A 24752-nucleotide genomic window follows, 5' to 3' on the forward strand; every position below is an offset into this window, starting at 1 on the left:
TGCTAGTCTGATTTTTCTTACCAATTGAACTATTCCTTTTCTTTTTGAAAGAGAAACTGTCAATTGAACTATTCTCTCTCAGCGAACAAACCTACACCGCCACCATCATGGTAACCATTGGCTTGTTCATGCTTACACAAAAATTCTCTTTAGATGTTTGATTGCAAACTTTATTGATTCTTTCTGTGAGGAAAACCTCATTTATGAGGTACTATCTTTTTTAATTCTACTTACTAGTGCATTTCATATTTTGTTCATTGATGACCTAAGTGGTTTTAATTGCCTGATCTTTCAATTGTAGAGTGTTCCACTATTAGAGTTGACTACTAACTACATTAAGGTTTCTTCTGCTTAGTGTTAAATAAAGTTCCATTGCCTAACTTTGTTAGTGTTTCTAGGTTACTCTTGATTTGGCTAAAGGTGTATACGCAAAGTTTATTGATTGTGATGATCAAATGTTTGATCCGGAAACAAATACACCTGCCCACTCAGCTAAGTATGTGATATAGTTTATTCATCTGTATAAATTAGGTGTTCATCAGACCTATGTTCTTTATATCTTAGAGCTTATATAAGTACCTCTTTCAGCACAGCTATTAGCGAAGACCTTGGGCAGGTTGAATATATATTAAGCGACAAAACTGGGACATTGACAGAGAATAGAATGATTTTCAAAAGATGTTGCATAAGTGGTGTTCTATACGGAGATAACACTGGAGATGCTTTAAAAGGCATCAACTTGTTCTCGATGTTCGTCCCATCCCGGCAGGCGTATTTTTAGCTTATCTACTAGGGCTTGATATGAAACATGGTGTTCTTTTGCATGAAGTACGAGCTGTACCTGAAGCTCTTCATTGACTGCCAAATATTTCATGCAATTGGATGCGAAGCACATGCATTTTCATTTGTTGACTAAGTACTCCCTCCATCAACGTATTTAAGGCCCTCACGCATTTTGACATCATCAGTCTAACCGGGGAAATAGCTTATATGTCATTGGTCAAATTGATGACCTCAAAATGTGTGCGGGCCTTGCAAACTTCAAAGCCAGTGTTGTCTATTCTTGAAGTTCTAAGTAATTAACTGGATGGAACTGATCGAGGGCAATATATTTCAACACTCCCTCTCAATTCTAGGCTCCATCAGTATTTAGACGCAGGATAGATGTAGACCTCAAATATTTTTATTAAATACTGTATTAGTTGCATCTAGAACTTGAGGCCTCTTGGCTCTGGTACAATATTGAATCGGATGCACCAACCAGTTCACCCAAAAGTTCGAACTGACCGTAGGACAGCGGGCCATATGTTTCAACACTAAATACCACATGACTTCTACTAACCTTCTGTTTCTTGATCACTACATACGTGTGGATGCAAAGAGTTGGTCACGGTTGCTTTGCAGAGATTGTGTTATATTGTTATATGCCAACAATGGTAATTTATACCCCTTTTTTTGTAAAGAGTAGTTGAATACCTTTATTTCAGAAACTAAGAGGTGAAATACCCACCTTATATCTATATAAGGTATGTGCACAGTTCGAGGGTGATGATGGAGCTGAATTATGTCATCTTTAGGATCAATAATCTTAAATTTCAGACTTCTCTTTGCGATTTTAATGTAGGCAAGTTGATGTGTGTGTATTAAGAACTATACTGGGCATTCTTCCCACGGGTTTGTTGAACATTCCATTTATTGTATTATCATTCATATGCCAAAAATATTATTCTGAAAACAAACTATAGCTGTCTTTTTTGTCCTGTAAGATGTATTTTCTCCTCTAATTAGATGCCAGACTTCTAAATGCTGTCTCTAGTAACGATCCGGATGTAGTCAAATTTCTGATGGTGATGGCTCTTTGCAACACAGTTGTTCCTATCAAAAGGCAAGTAAATCACTATTTTTAAGGAAAAACAATTCTGAATTGTCATGCCTATTTGAGATTTGCATTGTTCCTTATACCTTTCATAATTTTAGCAATGACGACACTATTTCATACAAAGCACAATCACAAGATGAGGAAGCTTTGGTCAATGCTGCATCAAACCTGAATATGTTGCTTACAAGTAAAGACAGCAGCGGCATTGCTGGTTAGTAAATGCTTGATAGAGTCTGTTAAGATGGTGAACTTCTTACTCTATTTAGGTTTTCTGTTACTTGTCTGCTTGATCAATTTTCATCTGATATTCTGCAGAGATTTGTTTCAATGGTTCTAAATTTTGTTATGAGGTATTGGATGTTTTGGAGTTCACTTCTGATCGCAAAAGAATGTCTATTGTGGTAAAGGAGGTCAAGAGTGGGAAGTTTCTTCTTCTCTCTAAAGGTGCTGATGAAGCTATTTTCCCACGTTCTTGTCCAGGTACATGGTTTATCAGTACGAATCTCCCAAATATTGTATTTCCTCTATTATACTTCAAATTTTCATACACTCTTGCATGCCTTCATTTAATCCCTCCCCAGACCCCACCTTGTGTGGGAGCTTCTATGCACTGGGTCTGTCCTTTTTTTTTTTTGCATGCCTTCATTTGTTTGTTTAATTGTACGAAGGCTAGCACTGAAGTTTGGGCTACTTCCAAACCTGTTTCCTGCTAGATTAAAGTGCCTCTCAGAACTTTGTTTCTTCAGAAAAAGCAAAACTTTGTGTTCTCGATGCATTGCTAGATAGAAAATTTAATACTTACAAGCGTATGACTAGTCCACTCCTGGGAAAATATGTCTATCATGTGATTGACTGGAGCACAACCTGAAGCTTCGTGTTGGTTTAGCATCCGAACATTAGGCATCTCAGCGTTGAAGACGTAAGCATTGCGGTGTTCCTGATCAACCATGTGGTGAGCATGATGATCGATGATAGCACTGTTGGGCATTTCTTTCTTCTTTTGGCACCAAGTTGTCTTCCTTGATGGATTTTTTTATTAAGTTGTGTCCAGTTTTAACTTGAAGCAGGAGGCAGAGGTTTTTGGGCTTTTCTACTCTGTGTGTTTTTTCTTCGATGAAACCGTGTGTGTCTACTCTATTTTATAATAAACATGTCAATATATGCTATGCAATCACCCATTTGGGTTCACTCCTTCAATGAACATATGGCTTGGGCACCAATTGATACCAAAAAAGTTTGCATAGCAATAAAGCATGGTATTTGAGGGAATGCATCAAATGATTAAACACCTGGCTTTTGTTATACAAGACAATCAATTTTCTAGCACATAAATGACAGGACAACAAACAAAGACCTATCTTGAGGCAGTAGAAATGTATTCTCATTTGGGTCTGCGAACATTATGTTTGGGATGCCGTGACTTAGGAGAAGATGAATATAAAGAATGGTCCAAAAAGTTTCAAGATGCTAGCTGCTCACTGGACAACAGGGAGGTAAATCACTCCCGACCTTACCAGTTCATAATGGTCCACTTAGGTTTGTAGCTTTTTATATTTTTGAGGTATATTACGAGCTTCATAATATACAGCATAAAATTGCCGAAGTCTGTAACAGCTTAGAGCAAGGTATTCACATTCTTGGTATCACCGCCATAGAGGACCGTCTCCAGGTATTATTTGTTAATTGTTTTTTCTAATAATCAGTGGAATTACTTGTGCAATTGCATGCTTGCCGTTCTCCTTCTCATAGATTGTTGTGACCTGGCAGGATGGTGTGCCTGAAACTATTAAATTGCTAAGGAAGGCTGGAATCAATGTGTGGATGCTAACTGGTGATAAGCAAACTACAGCAATCCAGATTGGACTTCTCTGTAACCTCATAACACCTGGTACTGTATTATCACTAGAAGTAGATTATCTGGCAAATGTTCTGTGACACTTGTCCTGTTGCGATGAATTGTCTTAGAGCAGGAGGAATAATCCACCAAGCCTCTTTCATCTTTTATTATTTCATTGGTGCTTTTATCGGTTGGTTACTTTTACTAGTTACTAGTATTTCACTCATCTGTTCAAGCATTGAAAGTTCTTGCGTGGTTCGCCTACCATCTTAATCTCTTTCCAGTATAAGATGTTAGTTCGTTCTTGCCAATAAGCGTGGTGTGGTTGGTTCTAAGTTACGACGATGGTTACTAGGAGTTCATGGACAGCTAACTGTCACAAAATGATCATCCTATTTGTACCACCAGACTGAGAAGTTGTATTTGTCAAAACAGAATTATGTATTAAAATGGCAACTTACTGCAGGCATCTCAGAAACAAAAACCACACATTAAAACAGATTTAGAGTAGGTGTAGGACATTTATTGCATGACTGTTCCAGAGGGCCCAAATCCTCAATAGCCTTTGCACAACCATATTGCCAGTATTACACTCATTTGTGGTATAGACAGGAATGCGTTTGTGGTATAAACAGGAAAAGCATCTCAAGAACACAATTTTGCCATTAAGCTATTTTCTTTCTTCTGCACCCTCTGGTAATCACCTAATTTATAAAATAAATTTATACTTTACCATGTGGTCAGTACTGCAGATCATTGATCATAAGACAACACTACCTTGTATCCATCAATCTGTTGCCAAAATTATCACTGCAGCTCTTGTATCTCCTGCAGAGTCCAAAGGTCAATTGTTGTCCATCAATGGAAAAACTGAAGATGACATATTACAGAGCTTAGAGAGGGCATTGATAATTATGAAGACTGCGTCGGAAAGAAAGGTATTTTTTCTGGATTCCATATTGTACCTTACACGGGTAGTATCAAATCTTATATGTGGCAAATATCTTCTGTACCCCATTTTTATAGCAGAAATGGTATACATGAGAAAATGACATTAGTCTTACGTCAAAACATTAGATGCTCAGACAATACGTTACATTAGCTGCAATGCCTTTAGGTCATACTCCCCCCCGTTCCTTTATCTGAGCTGTATTATTTTTGGCACAATGAGAACAGAATTATGGAGCATTTCAGACAAAATTACCCTCGATTAGTTTGGTGGTTAGCAGCAGGTATCTTTCCCTATAATATATATATATATATATATATTATATATATATTATATATATATATATTATATATATATTATATATATATATATAATAATAAAGCACGGATTGACTCATTGGGTTCACCGTCACAATATGCTTCTTCCCGTGAATTTACGCTTTCAGTTCGAATTTAACACATATACGTGAGGTGGTACTAAATTTTGGCTGTCTAGAGCTAGGTCACGTTGCATAATATATGTGCACACGTACGACCAAAGAAACATAAAAAGGTATATATACGTCAAAAGGATATGAGCGTGCGAGGCTATAGGAGGTTTTTTTTTTAAACAAGATTAGAGGAGTTTGATTGTAGCACGTACATGTAGATTAAAATATGGAAGGAAATAAACTTCTATACAGTTCTACAAGGAAGCGCATAGATAGACATGGCAGGAAATAAACTTCAATCTGATTCTACAAGGAAGCCACAAATAAAGCATCGGACAAGCTGCACATCTGCATCAGATTGGGAAAGAACCCGATCAGCATGCAGACAAGATGCCCCTGAGCCGGCTATGGAAGAAGGCAATCATCCTGACAAAAAAGTGTAGGATCTCCTGCCAGAGGTAGGGCGACCCTGGCGCACGTTGCTCTCAGCGATAATAACCTGTTCCAAAGGTTTACCTCGACGCCAAATCTCGCAGCTCGCTGCGGACTGCCATCCCTTGGCGAGACTATGTCTGCGCGCTCTTTGTCATCATTGTCATCGAGCAGCAAGAAGCCAAGAAGCTCCTCCGCTCCTGCTGCAGCTCCACCGGCTCCGATGAGATTGTGGGCGCCATCGGCTCAGACAACAATCTCTATCGCAAACACAACAGCTGCCACAAGGAGCATGAAAGCGTCAGAAGCACGATGGCAGCATGCAAAGAGAAAGAGGACGATGGGACACGCGTGCTCGAGGAGATCACAGGTGGGAAAAGAGGGGCCATTGGTTGTGAAGCTACTGCGGCCACCGTCGACAGGCCGCGAACCGGAGCTCGTGTGACAGTGGATGCGCCGGCATGTGGTGCAGCTAGACGAGTAGCAGGTGGCGTATGAGCACCATGAGTACCAGTGGCAGCGGCTGTCTCTCAAGTGGGAGTGGTTCTAGATCAACAAGGAGCGTGCACGTGGAGATGGAAGGCGGAAAGATCGCCCAGATGAAAAGCATGTGCCCCAGCGTCAGCAGAGCCGCCATCTCAGGTGAGATCGCGAGCGGGTTTACTGGAGGAACTGGAGCCATGACGAGGCATCACGAGTAGGAAGGAGCGATTACGTGGTATTGCTGAACGAACCATGCATGTGCGACGTTATTAACCTTTTCTTCTCACAGTATTCACAGTGATAATATGTCACACAAGTGGAAGAGCTCCCAGGTAAAAGATAGTAATAAAGTTTCAATTGTCAAATCCTTTTATTTTTTGTAGTCCTCAACACGATTTGTCTTTTGTATCCATGTAAATTTAAATACAAATTTGATGAGATTTTTGCGATATAAAAATCATGTATCATGATTACAAGGTTGTTATCTAGAGTATTTAGTTCTTCCAGAAATAAAAAAATGTCGATGGCAGCTCTGTCGGCATCGGTCGCAGGGGGGGAGGACGGGACGGGCGCCGGCTTCCGGCGACCTGGAAGGCAGCGGCTAGGCTCCCCTGCTGGCTGGCTCATGGCCAACCGAAAAAGAAAAATGGTGGAGGAAGAAGGGCGCTGGAGCTAGGTGTAGGTGGAGGCGCTCGGGAGGCTCGGTGGTGGCCTCGATCCAATCCGATCTGGAACGAGAGCCTACGGGGAAGGCCTTGAAGCAGTGGCGACCGTTGAGGCGGGACTGGGAGTGCTGCGCACGGCAGTAGTTCCCCGCTGGACAGGGAGAAGGGGAGAGAAGGAAGAGAGAATCGAGAGTGTGGGGAGAAAATGCATGGGGGAGAGACGAGGATGAGGGCGGCTAAGAAGATAGTATCGGAGGACAGACAGCGAATCGCTGTCTACAGCCAGATGCAAATGCAATGGGCACCCGAGCGGGCAGGACACGGGAGAGCACACACCGAATAGGATTATTTTTTACATCAATCACCGATCAAATAACAAAGAATTTTTCTCCAATTGATAGAGACACACTTCTTTACCCATCAAATCGCTTCATTGTACATGAACAACAGGGAGGAGAGAGAGATGAGGGAGGAGAGAGACGGGAGAAGAAGAGGACCATGGAGAGGGAGGAAGGGAAGGGAGAAGGCATAGAGAAGGGCGGTGACGCGAGGTTATAGCGGACATTTGGGCTCGCCGGCTGGAGCCGAGAGGAAGGCGGCGGAGATGGCATGCCGGGAAAGAGCTCGGCCTCTCCTCGCTTGGGCTCATTACATGCGTGCGTGCGCTAGGAGCGGCGACTGCTGGCTGCAGCGAGCACATGCTCCCTTTTTTTAGAAGGAATGTTTTTTATTTCACTTTTTTAGGGAAAGCGGCCTTTTATTTCACTGCCACAGGCTGCCTATGATTCAGCCACATCCCTTTTTTAGAAGATGATTCAGCCACATCCATTTTACTATTCTCTTTATTGGGTCATTGGCCAGCTTTCGGTACCATAAAAAAATTCTTTATTAATTAGAAGTATCATCTACTCCAAACAAAAATAGTACCACCTCACAAATTTACATATGATCCCATCAATTTATATATGTCCCCAAATAGACAATCAACAAGCCTCTTCAAAAATAAAAAGACTAAAGGTGAGGTGTAGCAATAATCTGGCATATATGCCGATATGGATACTCTCTCGACTTCACAGGGAAGCGAGGATGAGCTTAGAGGTCATGGCAGAAGAGCCAGTGCTTGAATGAACTAGACATATGCAAGTCAGTGCTTGGATTGCTAAAATCTTGAACCACGTGTCATATTTTTTTTTCCGTTGCAACGCACGAGCCCTTTTGCTAGTATCAATTAAGTGGACATCATCCAGTGATTTGAGGGCGCGTGCAGATCGCCCACTCGCCTTGCATGGCCCATGCAACGACATATCCCAAGGAATGAGCAGCGCATGCAAACCAATCGATTGGGAGTTTATTTTTCAACCAATTCATTGGGAGGTTGGCTCCTGTTAGGGAGGTTGTTTGATTTTAACATGAGGACGTGAGATTTCCATGTATGTGGTGGAGGGGTCAAAACAGGATTATGTGGGATTACAACAAATGCACCTTACATTGTGGAATTTTAGTACCCCCTCCGATCCAAAAAAGTGTCGTGGTTTTAGTTCACTTTTTTTGGATCGGAGGGAGTACGAAACTAGTTAGATGCAGATGCTACGCTACGGAACAACATGAAAGTAGAGCCAAAAATAGTTTATCCTCGTTCGGTTATTCAAAAGATCCAATCAAGATCTTCTAAAGTTACACAAGAAACAACTGGTTATTTATTTTCTTATCGTATGTATTAATGGACATTTCTGCTAATGCTACTATACATAGCATTGTTCTACTTTGCAAGGTAAGCCAAAACACTAATGATGTGTTTGCTTGTTGCATATCAGATCATCATTCTATCCATGTCCTACTTTTTGAAACACGGTCCCTTAGGGCCCGATTTATTAAAAAAGATCGAAGAGAATTGCCCAGTTAATTAGCGGAAAACCGGGCAAAAACCGTCGCATCACACCCCCAAAAACAAGGCATACAGGGCGACCTGGCAACCCACACGCCACCAAGGAGAAAAGCGCTGTCGAGGTTGCAGCCCGGCGTCGCGTCATCACTCCTCCGCGAGAGCGATTCTGACTCCGCCATCGATGACCACTAAGTAGTCCTCACCGCAATCAAGCGCCGAGGCTTGCGCCGGCCGATGCCAAACAGTCAGCTGCACGTGCCGGCCACCAGGCAGCTCCGAGGCTCGCTCGCTTGTCTGTCATCTTCGCCTCGCCCGCCGCCCGCTCCGCCCCGTCCACCGCCGGCTCCGCCCTAGGGTGCCGTCTGCCTCCCTCCAGCTCGCCCCCTCCGGCTGCTGCCTCCTGGTGTTCGTGCGCCACCTCCCATCGGCTGCCCAGCGTTCTCTTTGTTTTGCTCGTGGCTTCCAATTCGTCTCGATCTGCAAAAAAGAAGAGGTAAAAAACAATTGTCTACATTGTCGGGCATGATTTTCCTCCCTCGCTTCCTGCTGATTTTTGACACTATATTAAAAGAATATTCACACGTGTAAAATTAGGTTGTAAAAATTGCCATACCTTTGATATTTGCTCCAGTGGTTGCTTCACCCAGCACAATTTCTTCTAGCATTTCGATCTCAACCTCCCTGCTAGTGTTCCCTCCCGAAACATAGGAATCATGGCATCAATCAACGTTAAAGAAACTCCATGGTACTGCAAGGTGCCGAAGCTATTTTTACAATTATACCTCACCAAATCTATTCTGAAAACACAACTACAGCTGAGCTCATCATAGTGAACTGTAGAACTAAAACAAACTGAACTGAATCATCCCACACATGCGAACTGAGCCACAGTTAGGAACAAACAAAACAAAACCCACCTAATCTGCTTCCGATAGATGGTGTTCATCCCTACTTCTCTGATTTTCTTCAGCAACAACTGTCTCTGAACTTATTTACAACTGACATATATGGAATGAACAAATGAAAAGAGTCAAATAGAAGGAAGAAATGAACCACAGCTCACCTTACATGTGCAAAAATCAGTGAAACGACGTAAATCAGCCAGTCTCTCCTCTCAACATCTAGCATACAGCAGCAACATATAGCAGCACTGAACAAGCTGCAGCTGCCTAAAGCAGCAATATTTCTCTCCAGAAGAACTTATCTCACTTCCTCTCTTAAGCCATATAGCCTGCAGCAGCAGTTGGTGCGATAGCAAGCAGCCCGCAGCATGGCAGTTTCCTCCTCTCTATATCTCTCTTCTACAAATCTAGCAGCCTGCAACATGGCAGTTTCCTCCTCAATATATCTCTCTTCTGCAAATCGAGAGCAAGTAGTAACCCTCCACTCCCTGCATGACGCCCACTCATCTCCATTGAGCACCCCTCGGCTGCCAGCGAGCTCCTCTCTCACTGAAACCCCCCAGTGACCTTGCATTTCCGTGTGGCCTGTTGTGTCCCGGGCAGAGACTGTGGCCGATAGAGTTGGGGTAGCACCGATTGAAGAGAAGCTTGTCCAACATCGTCTGAGATGGTTTGGGTATATTCAGCGCATGCCTCCAAAAGCTCCAGTGTATAGCGGACGGCTAAAGCGTGCTGATAATGTCAAGAGAGGTCGGGGTAGACCGAACTTGACATGGGAGGAGTCCGTAAAGAGAGATCTGAAGGATTGGAGTATCACCAAAGAACTAGCCGTGGATAGGGGTGCGTGGAAGTTTGCTATCCATGTGCAAGAACCATGAGTTGGTTGCGAGATCTTATGGGTTTCACCTCTAGCCTAACCTAACTTGTTTGAGATTAAAGGCTTTGTTGTTGTTGTCAGAGATCGTGGCCCCGCCAAGGGAAACCCCAAGCGCCGGGACACCCAATTCTCATGCAGCCTACAATCCAACGATATAGTCTTCGACGTGGTCACTGTCTCGGCCGCGGAACTGAAGCTGCAGTGGATCCTCACCACGCCCACGGCCGCCGGCAAGATCGACAGGAAGGAAACCTTGGGCAGCGCCATCAGTGCGGGTGTGTTGCCAACGACCATGTTCCGGTGGTGGCTCCACGTGGACCTAAGAAGGGGCGGTAGGGGAGGCTAGCGGATTTGCAACTCCTGGCAGTGACCAGACCCTAGAGGTGCCGCGTCGGGCGACACAGCTGGCTCTAGTAACCGCCTTTGCTGGTAGGTCATCCGTGGAGGACATGGGGGAAGATGAGGTTGATGCAATCGGCGTCTGATGGTGTGGAAGAGGGTCAAAACCGTGGCTGTCGGTGCATAATACAGGCAAATCCCATGATAGGGTTGCTCATGGGGCGGAGTACGCATAGAGGATCAGAATGGATTAGAATGGGGTGCACATGAGATGAACGATTTTACCCAGGTTCAGGTCCTCGCGGTGGAGGTAATACCCTACATCCGGCATGTCTGATTGTATTGATTGGTGTCTCGTATGAGAGATCTTGGCATAGATTGGATGCCGACTTGGGAGGCCCCTACCTCCCCTTATATAGGTGAACGAGGGGTAGGGTTACATGAGCCCAAGTCGGTTTACATAGTAGAGTCCCATCAGATCTACTGATACATGTATGTTGGAGTACAAGTTAAGGTCGCCCCTGGTGGGCCAACAGTCGGCTTGGTGGGCCGGTCTTCTTGGGAGGCCTGCTGGCAGGGCGAGGTGAAGCAGCACAAAGGTTGCGGAGGAGCAACTCCACTTTGCTGCTACAATGTGTACAGCACAAGTGTTGAAGGAACAACTTCAACGTGCTGCGCTAGATATCGCTCTAGAGGCGAATGTAGGCCGATATGGCAGCAAGAGTTCAATCCAGAACTCCTAGAGCACAAGATCTACTCCAAGATCTTAGATAAGAACAACAAGTTCTATTATAGGTAGTGGGTACATATTCTCGTTTTCAAAGTAGAGGCGAGGGCCTCTATTTATAGGCTTTGCGAAGCCTTCACATACTTCTACTTATAGCTGGAATACTCTAGAAAACATTATTTAAGTTTCACCATTCTACTCATGGCTACTCACAACTAGAAGACTCTAGAAAACAGTAGGTAGGGTAGAAAAGAAAAGAAAAGAAATAGCACACTAGAGTGGAAGCATCTAGAAGTAGCAAAACAAATCGGACATACGATTTTTTTTTTCATCTAGTGTTCCTCGTCATTCTCCCCTAGTTGTTTGGAACTCGCCCTCGAGTTATCTTCATAGAGCGCTTCTTCTGGATGGTAGAGTCAAGTCCGCAACATTGAATGTGTTGGATATGCCCATGTCGCTTGGAAGATCTATCACATAAGCATTATCATTTATCTTCCTCATGATAGAGAAGGGCCCATACCTTCGCTGCCTAAGCTTCCCCTTAACACCTAAAGGCAGCCTCTCTTTTCGGATGTAGACCATCACCTATTACCAACTTGAAATGATTTTGGCCTCCTATTCCAATCAGCAAGTTGTTTATATTTCTGATTTTCTGCTTCCAAAGCACCACGAATCTCTTCAAATAGCTCAATGTAATTATCAGCAAAGGACAATGCTGATTTTGAGTTTCCCTTTGATGGTAGCTTCTCCAGGTTCACCACATGTGTTGGAACATTAGTGTAGACAATGGAAAAAGGGCTCCTTCCTGTGGATCTATGCTTGGAGTTATTGTAGGAGAACTCTGCAAGAGATAAAGCCAAATCCCATTGTCCCTTTCTTTCTCCACAAGTGCAAAGGATCAGATTACCCAAAAACTTGTTCACCACTTCCGTTTGTCCATCTGTTTGTGGATGAGCAGTGCTAGAAAACTTCAATTCAGTGTTGAATTGCTTCCACAAAGTGAGCCAAAATGCAGCAAGAAACTTGCTATCACGGTCTGAGATGATGGACCTTGGTACTCCATGAAGTCTGACCACTTCTCGAAAGAACAGATTTGCCACATGATGAGCATCCGTTGTCTTGCGGCATGGGATGAAATGAGCCATCTTAGAGATTCTATCCACGACCACAAATACAACATCACTTCCTCGTCTTGTTCTTGGCAAGCCCAAGACGAAGTCCATAGAGATGTCCTCCCATGGAGCAACACGAACAAACAAAGGCATGTATAACCTTGTGTACTGGACTTGGCCTTTGCAGGTTTGACATATAGGCATCGCTGAACAAACTTCTTAGCATCTCTCTTTAGTTATGGCCAAAAGTAGCGGGCTTCCAGGTTAGCAATAGTCTTGTCCCTTCCAACATGGCCACTAAGATCACCTGAATGGAGCTTTCTAACTAGTTTGTCACATAGAGAACTTCTTGGAATGCACAAACGATCATTTTTGAAGAGATAGCCATCTTGCATCAAATAGTCATCACCTAATGGTTGGCCCCTTGTGTGCTTCACCCAAACATGGCCAAAGTCTTCGTCATCCTTATACAACTCCTTTATTTGATCTATGCCTGGAAGTTCAGCCTCATCCTTGCTATAGATCAAGATGTCATCGAAATGAACCACAACAAAGTGGGATAAGATGGGTCGAAGGACTTGATTCATCAAGTGCATAAAGGTACTTGGTGCATTTGAAAGTCTAAATGGCATGATTAGCCATTCAAACAATCCTTCCTTTGTCTTGAAGGCGGTTTTCCATTCATCCCCGGATCTGATATGGATTTGATGATATCCACTTCTTAAATCCAGCTTTGTGAACACTCTTGCTCCACTAAGCTGATCCAACATATCATCCAGACAGGGAATAGGGAATCTATACCTTACAGTGATCTTGTTAATGGCTCTACTGTCCGTACATATGCGCCAAAATCCATCTTTCTTTGGTGCGAGCAGGGCTTGTACAACACATGGGCTAATACTTTCTCGAATGTGCCCTTTTTGCAGCAATTTCTCCACTTTCTCCTTCAATATATCATGTTCTTTTGGGTCATTCGATAGTGTGGAAGATTAGGAAAATTTGCTCCCGGAATTAAGTCAATTCTATGTTGAATTCCTCTCATCGGTGGCAGGCCTTGTGGCTATCCTAGTATGTTATAAAATTCTGCTAATAAGCCACGTACCTTTGCTGGAATTTCAATAACCGGGCGCTCTTCTCCTTTTACTATAAGTGCAGCACACAAATCTGCCTCCTTCAAGTCTTCCATAAACTCATTAGAGGTGTGGGAGATAGTTAACATACTTTCCCCCTCTTCCTTAGAGATATTACCATCAGTTTTATTTGGTAGAATAATGATCTTTCTCTTGTTCCAAATGAAAGAGTAAGAATTTTTCCTACCCTTGTGTGTAGTATCCACATCAAACTGCCAAGGTCTCCCAAGAAGAACATGGCTGGCGTCCATATCAACTACATCACACAACACATTTGAGCGATAATGCTTGCTCAAAGAAAGTGGCAGGTTGCATTGTTTGGTGATCCTCATATTCACTCCTTTCTTGATCCATCCAGTAGTGTAGGGATTTGGATGATCATGGGTTTCAAGCTTTAAATGGTTCACCAACTTCTGGGAGATAAGATTCTCGCAACTATAACTATCAATCACTAATTTGCATACCTTGTCATTCACCGTGCATTTGCTCTCAAATATTTTCTTCCGTTGTGTGCTGTCAGGTTGTGGTGTGGAACATAGGAGACACTGAATCACACATACCACCTCTTCACCTTCTTCTTGACAAACCTCTTGTCCCTCTACATCTTCAGATTCGTATTCTTCCTCGTCGCCTTCACCTTCATGGATAGTTGTGCTAACAAATTTCCTTAGTGGGCAACTGTTGGATGTGTGTCCCTCTTCACCACATTTATGGCATTTTGGGCCTTCATTGGACTTACCCTTGCCTCTAGTTTGCTTCGGGATTGGTTGTTTTGCCTTTGGTGGAGTGGTCTTTTCTTCCACTATTAGTGTGATCCCTAGACGAGCCTTCGGTATGAGGATATGGAGGATATGGAGCCTTATTTGTCTTTCTTGTCCTCACAAACCTCTCGGCCTTTAAGGCTAGAGCTTGTGCTTGATCAATGGACCAGATTTGTTGCATCATCAATCGATCTTGAATAGCATCATTGAGACCATTGATGTACCTTGCAACTTGTTGATCTTCAGTTTCAGCAAGGCTGCACCTCACTTGTAGCCTTAGAAACTCCTCCGTGTAATCTGAGACAGTCCTATTTCCTTGAGCACAATTTTGGAATTGGATAAATAGGATCTGGTCATAATCAGCGGGTAAAAATCTCCCTTTCAAAAGGCTTTTCATTTGCCGCCAAGTTCTCACACGAGGTTCTCCTCTCAGCCTGCGCTCTTCTTGAACGCGATGCCACCATGCACCGGCTCCTCCTTTCAGCTTGTATGCGACCAAAGGGACTCTCCGATCTTCCGGAACCTCCATGACCTCAAAGAAAGTCTCCACTTCATATAACTAATCTGGGCACCCTTCAATATCAACATTTCCATTAAAAGTTGGGATCTCAGCTTTCACCTTGTATGTATCCCTTGCATATGTAGGGTTGGGTACTCTTCGATATGCATAGAGATCAGCTTCTTCAAGGGCTTCATCATATTCTTCACCTTCAGAAGTTTCAACATAAATTGGCCTTATTGAAGCACGTTGAACAGCACGTTGTTGTGGCGGTCTTGCTCCAAGATTACCTCTCCTTCTTCTTTGATAAACATATTCTTCTTCTTTAGATGAATCTCCTTCATTGGTAGCAGGGGGAACACCCTTTCTTATCATCTCAACCAGCTGATCAAATCTCCGATTAAGATCTTCACGCAGCTCTTTGATTTGTTGTTCTGCAGCATCGATCCTCTTCTCCAATTGCTCCATTGCTTGCTGCAGCTTGCTCTCGAAGAGGACAACAAGAACTAGTATGGGTCAACGAGGCTCTGATGCCACCTGAAGCAGCACAAAGGTTGTGGAGGAGCAACTCCACTTTGCTGCTACAATGTGTACAGCACAAGTGTTGAAGGAACAACTTCAACGTGCTGCGCTAGATATCGCTCTAGAGGCGAATGTAGGCCGATATGGCAGCAAGAGTTCAATCCAGAACTCCTAGAGCACAAGATCTACTCCAAGATCTTAGATAAGAACAACGAGTTCTATTATAGGTAGTGGGTACATAGTCTCGGTTTCAAAGTAGAGGTGAGGACCTCTATTTATAGGCTTTGGGAAGCCTTCACATACTTCTACTTACAGCTGGAATACTCTAGAAAACATTATTTAAGTTTCACCATTCTACTCATAGCTACTCACAACTAGAAGACTCTAGAAAACAGTAGGCAGGGTAGAAAAGAAAAGAAAAGAAATAGTACACTAGAGTGGAAGCATCTGGAAGTAGCCAAACAAATCTGACATACGATTTTTATTTATTTTTCATCTAGTGTTCCTCGGCACGAGGGGCTTGGGCTATAGCTACACCCTGAGGCCGATCTTGCAACCGACTTCCTCGGAGGTTGGATACCTATGGTACTGTGTACCGTCAGTAGCCCCTGAGTCCGTCATGAGCTCGGTTGCATCAGGGTCGGTGTCGAACTGAATGTGCCGTCTTGGTATCCTTGGCGAGGTCTTGATGGAGTCCTGAGTATCCTTGGAAGGAAAAATGATCTTGCGCCGGCTCGCCTTGAAGAGGTTGGAGATGACATGACCTGTCGGGCTCGTCAGGAGGAAATCGAGGAAAACCGTGCATGGTGAGCAAGGTGTCCGACCTCCCTATCTTTGTTGTTGGAGACATCCGGTTCACAAAAACCATCTAAAAATATGTCGATATGAGCGAAGCATGAACAGGGCGGTTTTCTTGTCCTTTGTAGATATTGGGGGCACGATAGTGCACCTGGTGGGTGTAGCCCCTGACCGACTTGCGGAGTTGGGCGAAGGGTCTTCGTTAACTTCCCAAACACAAGCCATGCACCGGCTCGATCGCGGGGCGGGAAATGGCGTGATCTGTTGGGCTTGGATGCCCGAAGGGGAAACCGAAGCCATCGGGTAAGGGGTGCTTAGAGTTGCAAGTTGCAATGACCAGGTCGCACCTGATCTGGAAGCACCCGTCCTTGTTCCCACGTCCACATCGGAATCCCTGCACCGCTTCCGCCGCTCGGCTGCTGCCCCTACGCCCAAGCACTTCCTGGGCCGCGCTTGTCGTGGATGAGTGCGTCGGCCAAGGTTGAGCCGCACTGCATGGTATCCATAGAGGAACTTGCGCCGCCCTAGATGTGCAGGATCATGACAGCCCTCAGGCCGCCTCCATGCCATCTCGTGTGACTACCCGTTGAGCAGCGCATGGAGAAGGGGATCGAGAGTAATTGTTGACGAATCTGGGAGGAGGGGATGGATCAGGGGAGTCGGATGGAGCGGGTGTCGTGCCACATGTGGTGGCATGTCGGCGGTCGGCATGGTCAGCCACGGCAACGACGATGCCATCGCCATGTATGTGTTCCTGCGTGCGGCTGGGATCATACGATATGTAGCCGCACGTCTTGTGGGGTTTACCGTACATCGACGATGACAACAGATGTGCTAGGTATATCTTGGGCAACATCGCTTATCCTGTCGTTCGTGTGGTTGTATGTAGGCACAGGTGGGGTGATTGTGGCCGGGTCGGTCCCATGCAGTGATGGATTCGATACTACAGGGAGGGAATGACATACGTAAAAACCACCGTATGGGAGGGGATGATGTAGAAAAAAATAGGGAAGAAACAATCCTCCTTTCATCCTTTTAGTATTAGGTATAGATTCAGTGGGTCCCATGGGTAGGAGGAAGAGTGAATGGGTGAGTGAACTCACCACCAACTCAAATCTTTAGAAGCAGGAGAAAGCAAATACACTTAAGATAAAGGAACGGAGGGAGTATATGTTAAATCTTCAGGATTTTTTTTCGTTTTGTATATTCAGTTTGAACTATCATATCATATTTGCTATCATATTCTTTGGTGTGTTTCTCTATGCACATTTAACAAACTTAAACTCTGTTACTGAATGGGTTCATAGTTTGTTTTGGTTGACTGGAGTACTTCATGTCAAATCTGTTTATGCAGGATCTTGCATTCGTTTTGGATGGTTGGGCACTCGAAATAATTCTGAAGCGTTCGCTGGAATCTTTCACTAAGCTGGCCATGATGTCAAGAACAGCAATATGCTGTCGGATGACACCTTTGCAGAAAGCACAGGTTTCCCTTTGGCTGTTTCTACCAACAGTTTTCTTACCTTTTGACATGTAAATTGGTTTTTAAAAAACTGAATGGGATGAGCATATGTCGTCTTTGGTACCAAAGATCCTCATGTTGGGCAAGACCGTTTACAATTTTGATTTATTTTTTGTGATTCTACTAATGACATCCCATACAATTGTAATCCACCTCGATGCAAATGGAGCCGTGGCATCCAACTGGACTTACTGGACTTTATGTTAATAAATTACTTAATGAGGGACAATGTAGATCCTGATAGAGAGCAGGAGTCTGAAATATTGATGCAGTTATCGTGATGCTACTCAATAACATATCATGCGCTGCTGCTATTTAGCTGGTCACTTAAAAACTAACTTTGTTTTGCATTTGTGCAGCTTGTTGGGATCCTGAAATCCTCTGGCTCTTTAACTCTAGCAATTGGTGATGGTGGTAATGATGTAAGAATGATTCAAGAGGCTAACATTGGAGTAGGGATTAGTGGTAGGGAGGGACTGCAAGCTGCAAGAGCTGCTGATTATAGCATTGGAAGTATGCATCTTTTATTAATTTTACACAGTTTGCTGATTTTACATTTACCTTGTAATGTGTATGTCAGTGCTGCCTTTGTATTGTTGAGCTCAGAGGTGTTCTTATGCTTGCACTATTTTAAGTTGGACACAATGTTAAACATTATGTGGTCGTCTAGAACTTTTGAAGGCTGATTTAATCGTCTGTCTAGCTGAAGCCAGGTCCTAGAAACCCACTCCATGTCTGGCTCTGGTTTTGACCATCCAGTCTTCTGAACCCTGTATAGAGATTCCAAACTAGTGTAGGCAGAGATTGTAAATCTTCGACCTTTGTTTATCCATATGAACTGGTATCATTTTGTCGTCTGAAAAAGAGAATGTCCAATGGATCATGTCTTTGTACTGAGAATCCCTACCACCTTATCCTTTTGTTGAACTTTACCTCCAAGTTCCATGTACTTTTACTAAGTCTAAGTATGTATGTTTTCCAATTGTTTTGCAGAGTTCAAGTTTCTCAGAAGGTTGATACTTGTCCATGGTCGATATTCATACAATCGCACAGCATTTATTTCGCAGTACTCTTTCTACAAGTCACTGTTGATTTGCTTTATACAGATTCTGTGAGTCTAGCCTCCTAATGCTCTTTCCATTAGCAGTACCTTTGATTATACTGGGAAGCCACTACACATGGACTGCTGACCTGGGTCCTATGTTAGTTTTTCCTTTTCGTCAGGGCTTTCTGGAACTAGTATCTTCAACTCGATTAGCCTGATGGCCTACAATGTTTTCTACACAAGTCTTCCGGTTATGACAATAATTTTTGACAAGGATATCTCTGAAACAACAGTTCTGCGATATCCCCAGATTTTACTTTATTCTCAAGCTGGGAGGTACAAATAGAATTTTTTTGTTGTTCCTTCATTTTTATTTGTTGAGGCTTCTTGTAAGTGTGCTATGTAGCTGTTTTGTGGCATGACTAATATGAGTAGTTTCATTGTGTTTCCAGGCTCTTGAATCGCAGTACATTTGCTGAATGGTTTGGGCGATCGCTGTACCATGTAAAATAAACATTACTCTTTCATTCTTTTTATGTTGTACTCATCTGGGTTTCCGTATCTTGAAGAATATATTGAAGTGTAGTGGATGCATTGGTTGGGGCTCTGTTAATGCAATCTATTGTGGACCACAAACCACTTGCTGACGAGCAGCTTGTGAGATTTTTCAGTAGGCCTGAATATACAGTGAATAACACATACACCTATCAGTCAGTGTGCTAACCAAATGCCGTGTGCACTATTAGTACATGAAGTCGATGTTTTTTCTGTCTTGATTTATTTCCTGTATGCATGATCCTTTACATCCACTATGCTTTAGCTGCACATGAAAATCTAATCTCCATAACGAGATTTTAATCGTTTGTGGTTTCAGGCATTTGTTGTTTTCCTAATTACCATCAACGCATATGCTGATGAGAAAAGTGACATGGAGGAGCTCTCCATGGTCGCCCTGTCTGGATGCATTTGGTTGCAAGCTTTTGTGGTGACGCTGGATACTAAGTAAGTTCTCACGGTTGGTTGCTACAAGCACATCATAGCGTACTTCACTGATACTGTCTTCTGTCTTCTGTCTTCAGCTCATTTACTTGTCCACAAATCACCCTCATATGGGGGAACTTTGTAGCCTTCTACATGATCAACTTAATACTCAGTGCGGTACCAACCCTTCAGATGCACACTGTCATGTGGCATCTGTGTAATCAACCTTCATACTGGATCACCATGGCCGTAAGTCTACTGTTGTTGGTTATATATACTCTTTTTGTAGCTATGACTGGCCTAACCGTTATGTATGGTGAAAATATATTTTTCCCAGCTGATTGTTGCGGCAGGAATGGGCCCGGTGCTGGCTCTTAGATACTTGAGGAACGTGTACCGACCTAGTGCCATCGATGTTCTCCAGCAAATTGAGCAAACCGACGGACATGCCCAAGCCCCGGGGAATTTGGAGTCGTCGACTGGGACCTATCTCGATTATTTACTAACTGACTTGCGTAGGAACAAGAGTTCCATCCATCAACCTTTGCTTTCGGATTCTGCATCTAGCAGATGATGATGTGTTGGGTCATCAGCGGTTCAGTTCAACCTTGGCAGCTAGCGCCTACCAGCTACTGTAGCAGCGAGGCAATGACGGCCTTAAGAAATTGCACCAGCTAACAGTAATAGGATTATGATCAAATGTTTGTTCGGGTAGTTTCAGTTCACAGGAGATGCGGTTTTTTTTATTGAGTAAGCTAGACATGTGATATCAGAAAAATAGTTTTACTTAGTCGTAACAGGAGGTTCCTGTTTTCTTACTGAGAGCTGTACAGTTCTGTAGCCCTTTTGTTGTCCAAATTTAAGGGTTATTTCTGCTCCGAAAGATAAGTTGCATGATGAGCCGGGTGCATGTGACAAGAATAGCACCTTTTGGGCTGGATGTGGTGAAACGGCTAGCCTCAGAAAACCGCACTTTCTTTTGGCATTGATCTGGCAAGCCCTCATCGCGCACAGGCACATACTCCTTGCACTCGTTGATAAATGGGGTGTTGGAGATAATGTTGAGATACAATGTGTTGTTATAACATGTTCTTTTGGCTTTTCTACATGACATGGAACCATAAGAGAAGATCTGTATATCGACCATTTTACACGCCCTTGTCTATCAACTTAATTTCATTGCACATTTTAGAAGAGCGACTATGTAACCTCCGGGGGCACCTGCTGAAGATCCAACGGTTAGGGAGTAAGCTCGTGCAAATTTGCATAAAGCCCATCAGGCGTCTTCTAATTGTGTGTAGACCCTGAGATTCCGACTGTGCCAGGGTGCCTCGGGGGTACTTGAGTCACATTTTGTAGCATCGAGGAATGCCAGCGAGTGTGTGGGCACGGCGGTCAAGGCGGGAGTTAACGGGGAGAGTTGCGTAGCTGGGGAAGCAAGCATGGGCACGCGAGATGGCCGAAGTTTCACCGTGAAAACTTTCCAGTGAAGGGCGGCGTGATGCGGGCATCAAACTAGACCCACTGGGAGGCTTGGGAAGAGGGGATACCCAACAGGGGGCTTACCTAGAGCATGTAAGCCTCCTTAGATGTGATTACGATGGGTGAGCTCAAGGGTGAGGGGCTGTTCGGGTAGGACACACGGGGCTTCGGTAGGACCACATCAACCTTAGGAAAGCCGACAAGGAGATTCAGAGTTTGCTGGAGGAGGTGATCGATCATGATGTGGTGGTGGTCAGCAGAGTCGGAGAAGACGATTTGGGTGTCGGTGACTTAGGGCCTCCTGCATTGATTCCTTCTGTGTGGTTTACACGCCTGCACATGGGGATTTGGCTCGTCAAGGTTGTTGTGTGCACAAGAGACGACGGCGTGAAACAAGCATCACTCGTGTTCTCTCTATACAAGACGAGAATGTGAGAGTCTCGGGGAAGAAGAAACGCACAATGATTAGAATCGAATGTCGCAAGGAGGAGAAATTGAGGAGGGCTATGTTGGTGGCATTGGCAAGGTCCGGCGCGGCGGACGGGCCTGATGTGCTCCGAGGATGATTTCCTGCTCAGTTGCACGAGTCGTAGCGCTAGGTGCAGGGGTGGAATGGGTGGTGTCCTAGCGATCACGTTAGAGTAAGAAGAGAGGCAAAAGATCTACCGGGGAGTCAAGCATGAGGTGACACGTCGCTGTGCTCGACAACTAGCTGATGAAGTTGGAGCAGGCTAGAAAAGAAAGGTGAGATGGACGATGATGTGGCGATGTATAGTCAAAATCATGTCAGCACTTCAGCAAAAACAAAAAAAATTCATGTCATGAAAGCATCCAGATTTACTCGAGTGATGAAAAAATTCGGTATCAATAATTGAGGGACTAAGGTTTGTGGGTTTTAAAGTTGAGAGACCATTTACGTGGGATCGAGGACGAAAATTATACTCTTTATTTCTTGAGAGAAGAAGTTACGCCCGCACGGCTAACTCGACACCACGCAGCGCCCTCCAAGCCTTAGCGAGACTACCGCATGCTCTCGAGGTCCAGACCTTTCGCCTTGTGCAGACCAAGACCGCCGGCTACCCCCGCAAGCAGGCTGTCACCGCGGCACTCGTCGACCCAGCCTGACGAAGATGCGTCCGTCACCACGCAGAACATGCGGCTCACTGCTCTGCTCAGTAGCGGCGACACCGCGGCCGCGCGCAGGCTGTTCGACGGAATGCCGCGCCGGACTGTGGTCACCTGGAACGCCATGGTCGCAGGCCACGCGCGGCGCGGGAGCGTACTGGATGCGCTCGACGCCGCCACGCGCATGCACCGCTCGGGGGTAAGCCCCAGCGAGGCCACCTTCGCGTCGGTGCTTGGCGCCTGTGCCCGCGGCCGCCTCCTTCGGGTAGGGGCACAGGTGCACTGCCAGGTGGTCAAGTCCGGGTCTGAGAGCTTCGAGGTCGTGGGGCCTTCTCTGCTCGACTTCTACTCCTCGTGCTTTGATCTGCGCGCATCTCACACGCTCTTCGAGTCCCTTCATCCGAGGAATGAGCGAATGTGGAGCCCGATGGTCGTCGCGCTTGTGAGGTTCAACCTGCCGGATGACGCCCTGGGTCTTCTCGAGAGGATGCCTGCGCCTCGTGACGTGTTTGCGTGGACCGCTGTTATATCGGGCCATGCACGAGGAGCGGGCGAGTGCTGTCGCAGAGCGATTTGGTTATTTGTTCAGATGTTAGCTGATGATGGAGTGAGGCCGAATGAATTCACTTTCGACAGTGTTTTGAGGGCCTGCGTAAAGATGGGAGCGTTGGATTTTGGGAGATCCGTTCATAGCTGTTTGGTTCGAAGCGGGTTTGATACCGACAAGTTAATCACCAGTGCTCTTGTGGATCTTTACTGCACTTCTGATGCTGTTGGTGATGCCTTGCTGGTTTACAGCGACCTGGAAAAGCCGTCCTTGATCACATCCAATGCATTGATTGGGGGGCTTATATCAATGCATAGGACGGAGGAAGCAAAGATAGTTTTCCAGAAGATGCCAGAGCATGATTCGGGTTCCTACAATCTGATGATTAAACTGTATGGTATTGAAGGGAGACTAGATGATTGTCAGAGGATGTTTGAAAAGATGCCTCGGAGAAATATCGTGACCTTAAACTCCATGATGTCAGTTCTTTTACAGAATGGGAAGTTGGAGGATGGACTGAAGCTATTTGAGCAAATTAAGGATGAAGGAAACACGATAACATGGAATTCTATGATTTCTGGTTACGTTCAGAATGATCATCCTTCAGAAGCTCTAAAACTATTTGTGGCCATGTGTCGATTGCCAATTGTATGCAGCCCGTCAACATTCCCTGCTCTATTGCACGCCTGTGCTGCTGTTGGAACTATTGAGCAAGGCAAAATGGTTCATGCTCACCTCTGCAAGACTCCATTCGAGTCCAATAGTTATGTCGGGACAGCCCTTGTGGATATGTACTTGAAATGTGGGTGTGTCAGTGATGCACGTAGCGCATTTTGTTGCATTGCATCACCAAATGTCGCTTCTTGGACATCACTCATCAATGGGCTTGCGCAGAATGGTCAATGGCTGGAAGCTATAGTAGAATTCGGGAGGATGTTGAAGCATCATATCAATCCCAATGAGATCACTTTTTTGGGCCTCCTTATGGCTAGTGCTCGTGCTGGTTTAGTTAACAAGGGGATGAGGTTCTTCCACTCTATGGAAAGCTATGGACTAGTACCAACTGTGGAGCATTATACCTGTGCTGTCGATCTTCTCGGTCGGACTGGACGTATCAGAGAAGCTGAGAAGTTCATCTCTGAAATGCCTGTGCCAGCAGATAGAGTGGTATGGGGAGCCTTACTCACTGCCTGCTGGTATTCGATGGACTTGGAGATGGGTGAGAAAGTTGCTGAGAAGTTGCTTTGCATGGGCACAGAGCATATATCTGCCTATGTTGCCATGTCTAATATCTATGCTAAATTGGGGAAGTGGGAAGATGTTGTGAAGGTAAGAACAAGATTGAGAAGTCTCGATGTGAAAAAGGAACCAGGGTGCAGTTGGATTGAACTGAAAGATATAGTTCATGTATTCCTCGTGGAAGACCGGAATCATCCAGAGAGAGATGAAATATACGTGATGCTAGAGGATTTAGTTTATAATATATCGTTGCATTCTGAACCTGATGAAGATTTATATTGGTTATCTGGAGCCTGAATTACTAAACTCCCCTTCGCCTCATGAAATACTCAGCGATAGGTTAGAGGACTGTGTTCCTACATTTGTGTGCACCAATTTGATGGCCAAGTACCTTGAATGCTCATATCTGACAACATTGCTAGTGATTTTAAAGACTCCTGAATGTATGTATCTTATCTGCTAATGAAGAATTTAAAACACTTATTTTATGTAGCAATATTAAACAATTGACTTGTATGCTTAAACCTTTCTAATTTGGTCATACTTCAATCACATTTTCTTTTGAAGCAATTACCTATTAGTAA

At 44.5% G+C, this 24752-nt stretch overlaps 1 protein-coding gene across 1 annotated transcript in view; it reads left to right on the forward strand.

Moving 5' to 3' along the window:
- Nucleotides 1-20663, forward strand: part of LOC123188997 (phospholipid-transporting ATPase 2) — a 35027-nt gene extending 14364 nt beyond the window's left edge. The window contains exons 9-25 of the mRNA XM_044601309.1: nt 399-496; nt 589-731; nt 1789-1885; nt 1978-2090; nt 2195-2359; nt 3218-3372; nt 3468-3548; nt 3647-3767; nt 4551-4654; nt 17582-17713; nt 18109-18262; nt 18743-18860; nt 18957-19130; nt 19247-19298; nt 19669-19796; nt 19874-20024; nt 20113-20663. Of these exons, the coding sequence (XP_044457244.1) occupies nt 399-496; nt 589-731; nt 1789-1885; nt 1978-2090; nt 2195-2359; nt 3218-3372; nt 3468-3548; nt 3647-3767; nt 4551-4654; nt 17582-17713; nt 18109-18262; nt 18743-18860; nt 18957-19130; nt 19247-19298; nt 19669-19796; nt 19874-20024; nt 20113-20349 (2223 nt within the window). The 3' untranslated portion in view covers nt 20350-20663. The remainder of the gene's footprint in view (nt 1-398; nt 497-588; nt 732-1788; nt 1886-1977; nt 2091-2194; nt 2360-3217; nt 3373-3467; nt 3549-3646; nt 3768-4550; nt 4655-17581; nt 17714-18108; nt 18263-18742; nt 18861-18956; nt 19131-19246; nt 19299-19668; nt 19797-19873; nt 20025-20112) is intronic.
- The last annotated feature ends 4089 nt before the right edge of the window (nt 20664-24752 follow it).

This window comes from Triticum aestivum, chromosome 2A, assembly GCF_018294505.1.
Source record: "Triticum aestivum cultivar Chinese Spring chromosome 2A, IWGSC CS RefSeq v2.1, whole genome shotgun sequence".
NCBI lineage: Eukaryota > Viridiplantae > Streptophyta > Magnoliopsida > Poales > Poaceae > Triticum > Triticum aestivum.